This window comes from Cornus florida, unplaced genomic scaffold (genome assembly GCF_030987335.1).
Source record: "Cornus florida cultivar Cherokee Brave unplaced genomic scaffold, ASM3098733v1 CherokeeBrave_3.0.0_Hap2_Chr01, whole genome shotgun sequence".
NCBI classification, from domain to species: Eukaryota; Viridiplantae; Streptophyta; class Magnoliopsida; order Cornales; family Cornaceae; genus Cornus; species Cornus florida.
Genome location: NW_026775571.1, coordinates 121,102,750 through 121,113,293, shown reverse-complemented (window position 1 = coordinate 121,113,293; position 10,544 = coordinate 121,102,750). Strand labels below are relative to the sequence as shown.

Genomic DNA, 10,544 nt, shown 5'->3' with positions numbered 1-10,544 from the left:
GAAGGGCTGGAGTTGTGGAGAGAGGACTGGGATAACGTTGAACGAGACTGGGAATGCCAGCTCAGCAACTAAACAACCTGCCTTCTTTCTTACGCCATTAACACCAACAGTAACTGACGATTCTGTGGATTAGGGTTTCATATTCAATCCCTTTTCTTACATGCATATTTGTTTTCCTAATAAATAGTTTGTGGGTTTGTTGAGATTGGGAATGAAGATTATGAAGGTGAAGGGATTTTGATGGATTGACTTTGATTCAAATAAAAGTGCCTAGAATTTTTTTGAATTTTGTGTTTTAACTTTTGGGCCTCTGATTTCAATATATATATATATATATTTTTGAAGGTGTAGGTGGTAATAAATTTGAGGTTTAGATCCATTTGTTGGTGGTTAATTTTTAGACTTTGACATAAAAACAAGAGCTGAAAGATTTCTATTTGACAATTGTCTTTTGTGATTTTGAAACTTGGCTAGAATTTGGAGTTTCAAATGTATTTTTGTTGATGGGTTCTGCTTCGATTTTCGTTCAGAAATAGTCGCTGAAGTGTTTGCTGTGGGTTTGGCAAAAAAAGAAGCACAATTTTTAGAGCTTCGGATCCGTTTGTTCTTGGGTTTTGTGTAGACTTTGTATTCAATCACTCCTTGAAGTAGCGGAAAAATTGGTATTTGAAAATGAAGGAAGAAACACTTTTTGGTGACCAGTCTTGTGTGAAAGAGCTGAAATTAGAAGATGATGAGGAAGAGTTTCGGAGCTGTTGCGAAGACGAGGATGAATTAAAGGGGAGGGAAGAACCGTCAAAGGAAGATTTGAAATACGATGAATTTTCGGTGAAGATGTTCTTCAAGGGTGTATCAATAGCTCATGTTGGAGAGTCTGGTTCTGGGATTTCTGGAATTGGGGTTGTTTTGGAAAGATCAGCTAATTTTGCTGTTATTCAAGTTCAGAAAAAGCTTGATTTCTATGTGGAGGAGTCTGTGGCGGACTATTTAGCTTTGATGGATGGTCTATTGGAGGCTGTCCGCAACAAGATTAGGCGGGTTTTTGCTTTCACAGACTCTGAGGCCTTATATGATCAGGTAAGGGGATCCCACATTCTAAGAATTATTATTATTATTTTTTACTCTTTATCTTGTTTTCTCAATTTTGATTCCTGATGATCACAATAAACAATCAAGACATGCTCTCTGCTTTGGTATTTTGTCACATCAAAGTAAAAATTATGAAGTTTTATATTTGAATAGCAGCCACCCATTCTTTTCTTTTTTCTCCTTTCTGGTCAAGTCATTTATTCAAGTAAATTGTTTTCTTCCTCCACTTTGATTTCAGTTCTGAAGTTTCTGCAATATTAACTCTGTGATCCTTTAGCTCCAAAAAGAGAAAATTTTGGGTTACTGACTGCCATTTGTTATTCTTTCATAGCTCGGTATGGCTGGCAGAATTCAATTTATTGTTTGGTTTTTCCATAATCTGTCCTTATGTGGAATGAGAAATTCTGAGTGATTACCTTGGAGAAATGTTTGAAAATACCTTTCCGAATCATATATTTGCTTCCTCCAGCATTAATTGATGCCTCCTGTTCCTCACTGCTTATGATTTTTTTTCTAGAATACCAAACATGTATATGAATGTTTGACAGATTATGCATGAGAGTCTTGAGAATCCGCTTCTTGTAGCATTGAGGCAAAGGATCCTAGAACATGCCAATGGTCTGGACACCTTTCTTCTGAGAATTGTTCCCAGTTTTGATATGAAGAAGCCATTACACTTGGCCCGTGTGGCAATTGGGATGGTCTCTTTTCAATCTAAGGAAGATGAATCATTTGAAGAATGCTCCATCTGTTGTGAGGAGAAGCCACCGCCAATGATGTTCACATTCAAATGTAACCACAAGTTCTGTTCCGATTGTATGAAAACCTATGTTGATGGAAAAGTACAGTCCTCTCAAGTCCTTCTGAGATGCCCTCAGTTGAGATGCAAATATTTAATCACCTCCATGGAATGCAGATCTTTTCTTCCGGTTAACTCCTATGAAGCATTAGAGAGAGCCCTTGCAGAAGCAAATGTTCTCAACTCAAATAAAGTTTACTGCCCATTTCCTAATTGTTCGGTCCTCCTTGACCCTCGTGAATGCTTGTCAAGCAGGGCTAGTTCATCAAGCCAACCAGACAACAGCTGTGTGGAGTGCCCAGTTTGCCAGCAATTTATTTGTATAGAATGTGGGGTCCCCTGGCATTCTTCAATGAGCTGTGAGGAGTATCAAAACCTCCCGTTGGAGGAGAGGGATGCTGGAGACATTACTTTGCATCGTCTAGCACAAAATAAAAGGTGGATGCGTTGCCAGCAGTGCAGGGGGATGATTGAGCTTTTACATGGCCGCTACCACATGACCTGCTGGTAAGATCACTTTTCTTTTGTGAATTATTTTAGGTTTTAGAAATATTGTCTAAGAAAGAAGAAAGAAAATAATAGGAAACAATCAAAAATACCATTTTAGGTGTTGGAAAATTTAGGTCTGAGTTTGAATAGATGTTAATCTCTTTTCTCTCTTGTGAACCTATCTATTACTATGTTTTAAATTGATGCTGTTGATTTTCAAGTATTTCTACTTACCGATACATATATAAGCAAATACCATTTCAAATTTAAGTTTTGTAAATTGTTTTAATTTAACCGCGGGAAACAATAAAATGATCGACCTGACAAGTTTGTCTAGATTTTTATCTGGGTAGATGGTTTAAGGAAGATGATGACAAATGTGGAAGCAGTAGAAAAAGAAGAAAAATACTGCAAATTTTGCCTCCTAATGTGTATTTTTCTTTGTCATCTTCTTTTTATCTTTCTAATTAATTAACTTTTTTCTGGGGTCTTGGGGTGTGGTGACTGGGGAGGGAGCTGAAAGTTAAATTCTCTCTTTTTAAAATTAATGCCCTTGCTAGATGACCTAACCATTAAAAATAGCTCCAATTCACATTCTTTTTGAATTTTTTACGAAGCGGAAGCTAAATTGAAAGCATGCTTAAAGTAACTGGCAAGCACAAGTTATAGAGAAAACTAAAGTATTATTGATGAATGAAAATAGAGATGCTCTGCTAAACATGTATTTATAATAGTAGAGAAATTCTATCTAAATAAGGAATCCTTAAAACATCCCAAAATGGTAATATCTCTAAAAATCACGAAAAAATAAGAAATGAAATCTAATCACTAAAATTAAATAAATACCAAAAATCAGCACAATCCGATTTCAACCAAAAATTCGGCTGGCTTTCTATAATGTGAAAACAAAGCCCTAAATGATGGAATCTGGCAAAAAAAGCAATGTATGTCACGAGCTTTCCTCGCAAGTATTGATCGTTGGCCCGATTGAGATCAGGAATGGGTCTCTGTGAGTCGAAGCTCATTGAAATTGTCCATAAAAGTGTGTCAACCTCCGCATTTGGCCTTTAAGTGGTCCAAACGGTCCCAATAGTCATTGACAATCCATTCAATATCTATTTTTCTCTTTCAAATCTTGCTTTTGATCTACTTATTGCACTTAATTAGCAGTAGCATTGTAGTTAAATGCTAATTTAGGACAATTATGTACTTTTACAATTTAATCTTCTTCTTCTTTTTCTTTTTTTTTCTTTTTATTTTTATTTTATTTTATATGTCAGAGAAGAATGATTGAATAGCCCTCCAATAGTAATGTATCAGATTTAAGCTGTTCTAGCCTTGTTTTAATAATCTCTAGCTCTAACAAGATGGTATAGGCCGCCCCTTCATAATATGCTTCACATTATATATGTAATGGTCTACTTCTATATTTCCATTTCAGATAAAAGTACATGTTTTGCAACCCTAATTATCACATATGAATCTTAAATTTCATTGAAAAATTTATGATTGAAGTTTCACATGTTCCTTGTGAATCCGTGTCCAATTGTCCTTCCCTATGTTGTTTTATTACCATGTGGATGTGTTGGTTAAGGAACTCACTTAATGTTGGTTCCCCGTTAGTCGAGGGCATTGAGAAAGATGGACTCAGTATAGACTTAACCTTTCATTATTTGTTCAAAATGGTTGTTCGCATACTCAAAACTAGCATTCTCTTCAACCTAGATTCTTACAATTGCACCAAGCAATGGCTCCTAATATCAATGTTGTTGGTGTGTATTCATCATTATCAATATATATCGACATTGAAATTCTCTTTGCGGTGAAGTGAGTTTTGATATATTTTTATGTTTCAACTTTTTACATGAATTTCCTTTACTTCCTTTGTTTTAAGTTTATGAACCAAAAATCAGAATTAGGAAAGATATATTCAACTGTGCTACAGCACAAGCAGTCATGTTTCTTCCTTGCTTCCTTCCTTTCTTTTGCTTTTTGACTTGCATAGGTGTCACATAACTAAGCCGAATGCCTTGGGAATACTAATATGGAGATTGATTTAAAATTTTCATATATAGCACTGGATTTGATTTATATGGAAAGATAATATTGGACTCAATTAAAGTTACATATCACTTGGTTCAATTCTGTTTTTAAGTAGAAGTTTTCTGTCCATCTGAGAAGCCTTCTTCTGATTAACATGCTACTCGAGTACATTTCACTGCCCATTCATTTTTTGATAGATACAATAGATTTTGTCAAACAAGAAAAAACAGACAGGATAAAAATAATAATAAAAATAAATAAATAAATAAAAATTGTAGTTAGCAATTCATTGTGTTAGCTCATATCGTCAATGCAAGCAGAAGGGTGAAAATCTCTCACTAGATGTTCGTTGGGCAAGGCTCAAACTTGATTGTTATGATCATCGATACTAGAAGGCTATTCCTGACTAAAAATTCTTAACCAATTAGTATATATATTTTTAATATCCTTTGAGCAGTTGAATCAAACTAGTTAGATCCAACTGTATTAACTTCCTGTACCTGTTATTTAGGGAAATCTTTTTCCTTAGATGGGATTTTTTTTGGCTCAATTTTACTTTATGCAATTGCAGTTGCATTTGAGAACTTTGTATGCTACTTTGGCTTTGAGGGTGAGAAAAAAAAAAATCGAAAAATCATTAAACATACCGAACTGTTTTTGAAAGGTCATTTAGGTTACAAAATCTTATTCGGTTTTAGCAATTATGATTTTTTACTTCTACAAGTCCACCTTAGTAACGAGAATGAAATGCAGAATTGTAACCTAGTAAAACAATTCAATAATTCAAATGCTCACAGCTCATCTTGTGAGATAATATTTTGGAAGAAATGCTTACTGAAAGAAAGATATTTTAGAAGAAAGATACCAAAATAATTAAAAGGTTATTATAATTGGAATCAATTTGAACTTAGCTAATTGTCACGGGCTTAGAGTTTCAGCACCACTCTAGCTGGTCCCGTGCGGCACCAAGACGTTGCTCCCACTCTCGCAAGTACTTGGTCAGCCTAACTCCCGTGTACACCTTAGCCAACACACTCCCCTCGTGCGCTTACTAGTGTTGTAGTGGCCCTCGCCCTCTCCTCACTTGGCTTGCACACTCACACACACTAAGGCACTTAAGTTGGCAAGGAAAGAACATTTCTATTACTTCAAAGAATACTTTGTACAAGGCTAGCACTCAAGCTCTCTACAAGGCTCTCAAGACTCACTCTATGACTTGTTGGCTACAAAATGAAGTCCTACTTGTATTTATAGGCATCCCTATCCCTAATGGATGACTAGGATGCATTCTAACCAATGGTGGAGATCGATTCTCTAAAATCTTCTCCCACCTTCTTCACACTTCCATACTTATCCACACGTATCTACAACATTCTAGAACTCTCCGTACTACTCCACACAATTCTGGAGAACTCTAGAATATACTACACATATCTAGAATCTTCCACACAACTCTAGACAACTCCGGAAGACTCTAGAAACTCCACTCGCCATGCAGTTGTCATGCAGCGTCCTCCTCAGCGTCTGCGTGTCACCTGCGTGGCATAACCCCCATAGGCGGGGCGTGACATTCTCCCCCACCCATTTCCGTGACGCCCTCGTCACGATTTCTTTAGCTGACCCAACCTCTCGCAGGTCATCAGCACTTGCGCATATGTCCTTGGCCCAGATGTACAAGCACCCTTTGGGAGATGTAAGGTCCTCACGAGCTCCATCGTGTTGACTGCCACCTCTGGACTTTCCTTCCTTCCCACGAGCGGCACCATGCATGCGGCATTGCCTTCCTCGCCTCCAAGTATCATCAACGCACTAAGGCATGGTAGTGGCGATGCCTAAGAAGCACGGACACGGATACGGGACACGGATACGACACGACACGGACACGGAGACACGGCAAATCCAAAAAAATTAGGACACGGCACGGCGAATAGTGTATATATATATATATATATATATATATATATATATATATATATATATCAGCATTTATAATTTAAAAAAAAAAACACTGATATGTTAGTATATATATATATATCAGCATCTATAGGACACAGACACGGCTAATTGCGGCATCTTTAGGTTAGTATATATATATATATATCAGCATCTTTAGGGTAGTAAAAAACAAAAAATAGAACATATCAGCATTAAAAATTAAAAAAATAAAAATAAAAATAAACATATCAGCATTAAAAATTTAAAAAAAAAAAAAAAAAATCCAGAAAAGTGTGTCTGAGTCGTGTCTGAGCCGTGTCCGAGCCGTATCCGAGCTCTGTCCGAGCTGTCTGAGCCGTGTCCGAGCCGTGTCCGAAAATTAAAAAAAATAAAAAAATTCCAGACACGTTTTTTGGCGTGTCCGACACGTGTCGGGGCGTGTCCGTGTCCGACACGGATTCTTCGCTCATTTTGGAGTGTCCGTGCTTCCTAGGGAGCTGCGTTGTTCCTATCTATGAACTCTAGCCCCAGCACCATGTCGTGGTCGTCCATCTTCGCAACCTGGAAGTCGGCCTTGCCTTTTCACCCTTGCATGCATAGCTCCACCTCCTTGCACACTCTACTCACGCGTGCCTCTTCGGAGTTGACGGCCTTGATCCAGCCCTTCGTCTTGCGCATCTCCAAGCCAACTCGTTGCGCCTCCTTCGGGGTAATGAAGTTGTGTGTGGCGCCCGTGTCCACCAAGGCTTGCATGGCTTTGCCACTAACCTGCGCATCCACATAATGCACCCCGGCTACCTTCTTCACCTTGCCCTTCTTCTTGGTGTCATGCACCATGCTACTCGGCATCTGCATAGACCCCATACACCTGTCTTCGTCGCTGCCCGCATCGTCCACCTTGCCCTTGCCCTTATCCTTCACAAGGGTGCTCATGGTCTTCTTATTTGGGCAGTGTCGCAATATGTGCGGCCCTTCGCACAAGTAGCACTTCGGCTCCCATTTGCCCTTGTCGTAGCACTCCCCTTTGCCACTAGCCTTGGACCTCTCTCCATGGTCCTTGCCCTTGTCATGGCGTGGGCGTCTCTCCTCATCGCTGTGCTCATCATCACTGGACTTGGGTGAGCCCCCTTTCTTGAAGCGCCGGTCTCTCCCACCTTTGCCGTTGTCCCTCCTAGGAGACGTGGCCCTCTTGTCATCGCACCTAAAGTCTTCAAGGCGCTCCGCTATAGCCATTGCGGATGCCAAGTCTCTAAGCTCCCTCCTTCTCAGCTCTGTGGCTACTCAAGACTGCAACCCATCAATGAACAAGCACACGCGTTGCCGCTTCGGTATCTCTGGGATCTCCAACATCAAGTTGGAGTACTCCTTCACATACTCTCTTATGCTATCCTTTTGCTTCAGGCGCCTTAAGTTGATCATGGCGAGGTCCTCGACGCACTTAAGGTAGAACTGCCTCTTGAACTCCTCCCATGTGTCAACTGCTCGTGCGCCTTTACCGGTGAAGCGCTGCCTCCACCATAGAGCGGCAGTGTCCGTGAGGTACATGGTGCCTGTCTACACCTTCTCCTCATCATCCTCGATCTCCATGCACTCGAAGTACTGCTCCATGTGCCAGAAGAAGTTATCAATCTGGCGCGCATTCCTTGCCCCATCATACTTCTTGGGTTCTGGCGCCTTCTTCTTCCTTGGCTTCACCACGACCTCACGCACCTGGGAGAACTCCTTCTTGCACTCGGCAATCTCTACGCACAAGTCGTCTATCCGATCATGTAAGTCCCTTTCCTTCTCTTGTGCCTTGTTGGCGATGCCATCAATTAGCTCGTAGAGCTCCGCCATCCTTCTCTCGAGCCTGTTAAACTTGGTCTCTGTGTAGACCAAGTGTGTGGCAAGCTTCTCCTCCAAGCTCTACTCCAAGACGTGGACTTGGTGGTCTCCTTCGCTAGCCATGTCTACTCCAACAAAGCTCTCTTGACGAACCTGCTCTGATACTAACTGTCACGGGCTTAGAGTTTCAGCACCACTCTAGTTGCTCCCGTGCGCCAAGACGTTGCTCCCACTCTCGCAAGTACTTGGTCAACCTAACTCCCGTGCACACCTTAGCCAACACACTCCCCTTGTGTGCTTACTAGTGTTGTAGTGGCCCTCGCCCTCTCCTCACTTGACTTGCACACTCACATACACTAAGGCACTTAAGTCGGCAAGGAAAGAACACTTCTATTACTTCAAAGAATGCTTTGTACAAGGCTAGCACTCAAGCTCTCTACAAGGCTCTCAAGACTGACTCTAGGACTTGTTGGCTACAAAATGAAGTCCTACTCCTATTTATAGGCATCCCCATTCCTAATGGATGACTAGGATGCATTCTAACCAACGGTGGAAATCGATTCTCTAAAATCTTCTCCCACCTTCTTCACACTTTCATACTTATTCACAAGTATCTACAATATTCTAGAACTCTTCATACTACTCCACACAATTCTGAAGAATTCTAGAATATACTATACATATCTAGAATCTTCCACACAACTTTAGATAACTCCGGAAGACTCTAGAAACTCCACTCGCCATTCAGTTGCCATGCAGCGTTCTCCTCAGAGTCTGCGTGTCGCCTGCGTAGCACAACCTCCATAGGCGGAGCGTGACATAATGCTGTTTAATTTTAAGAGGTCATGTAAATATATGCCTAGGATGCTTTTGTCCAGCTATATCTTTCTCCCCCATGTCTGTGGGTGCTTGTTTGTGTGTGCACCACTCGACATGCATATATTTTTGCGTGCATTCCTGTGTGCGCAAATGCCCATGCACATGCTAGTGCCAGAATAGGTTCGCTATTCAATCCTTTTCAAGTTGGTTGATAAAGTGCAATATTCACATGCAGCTCTTGTTTATAGTTCCTTAACCGAGATTCGTTTTCATGTTTCTTATCGATCTGCAGGTGTGGCCAAGAGTTCTGTTATTCCTGTGGTGCTGAATATCAGGATGGCCAACAGACATGTCTATGTGCATTCTGGGAGGAAGAGAACTCTGACAATTTGCTCATTGAGCCTACGCAAGATTCTGAACAATGGGCATGGAATTCCTTTGATTCATTCCCCATGATTACAGATACTTACTCAGATCAGGAGAGATCACAACTGGCACTGATCCAGAGATTTCTTGCTGGGGGTTTCAGCCTGGGTGACCATCACACTTCCCAATCTCCGCCTCGCTGTGCAGATTCGTATGTCGATCCAATGAAGGATCTCCATCAGCTTCCTTGGCTCGAAAGGTTTGTCTCTGTGATAAGTGATAACTACTATGAAGACTATATCCAATGAAGCAGACATATGAATGCTTCATGTTCTGGAGAATGGAAAATGTTTGAAAGGGGATGGAAAAAGTTTCTCACTCTCACTCCAATTTCAACTTTAGTAAGCGTGGAAAATGTGCACTACTTCTGCTATGCAGTTTTCATTAAATTATTTATGTAATCTGTCATTCCTTGCGTAATGGTAAGGAAATGTATGATGATATATTTCTTCTGGAAAGGAAAATGTAGGGAGAGAAGAAAAAACATATATTTGATCAACAAATTGAAAGTGAAATAAACATGGTCCTCCGTGTGTATGTGTGATGCAAATGCACATATCAAAGGAAGGATGGTTTGCAGTTGTAGAGAACGTGACAGTATGTTTCAATTGAGCTCATTCCTCATTCCATGTAGAGGACACTTTTGTTAATTTCCAGCTGTTACCGTGTATAATTTCTTTGTATTAATAGCTAATTCCCTTGCCAGTTATAGACTTCCTCAAGGAGGCACTTTAGCGTTGATGATGTGAGAAGGCTGAGCAAAGAAGTAATCAGTGCATTGAAAGTGTCACGAATCAAAAATACATTATTGCAGGTTATCTGATCAAAACACACAAGATATTTCGTTTGACATTGAGGATCCTGAGGGCAAGGTACCATGTACAATGATATTCCGTGCTTGGATTTGGGGAGAAATAAATCGAAAAACCATGTACTAATGGAATTCTGTGTCTCGGTCGAAGGGCAAAAGTGTTGGTCCCAAATATATTGGATTAAGAAAAAAGACAAAAGTGCATAAAACTCTTCTGAATTATCACAAATCGACATTTTATCCCTTGGACTACAAAAATGAACAAATCAATACCACAACTATCAAAATCGTACAAATTAACCCTTGAAA

The 10,544-nt window shown here is 40.1% G+C and overlaps 1 protein-coding gene across 1 annotated transcript; it reads left to right on the top strand.

Moving 5' to 3' along the window:
• Nucleotides 1-10,074, top strand: LOC132268287 (E3 ubiquitin-protein ligase RSL1-like). Its single transcript, XM_059769122.1, has 3 exons — nt 1-1,077; nt 1,638-2,395; nt 9,291-10,074. The coding sequence occupies exons 1-3, from the start codon at nt 673-675 to the stop codon at nt 9,670-9,672; spliced, it is 1,545 nt and encodes a 514-aa protein (XP_059625105.1). The 5' UTR covers nt 1-672; the 3' UTR covers nt 9,673-10,074.
• Nucleotides 10,075-10,544: the final 470 nt, after the last annotated feature.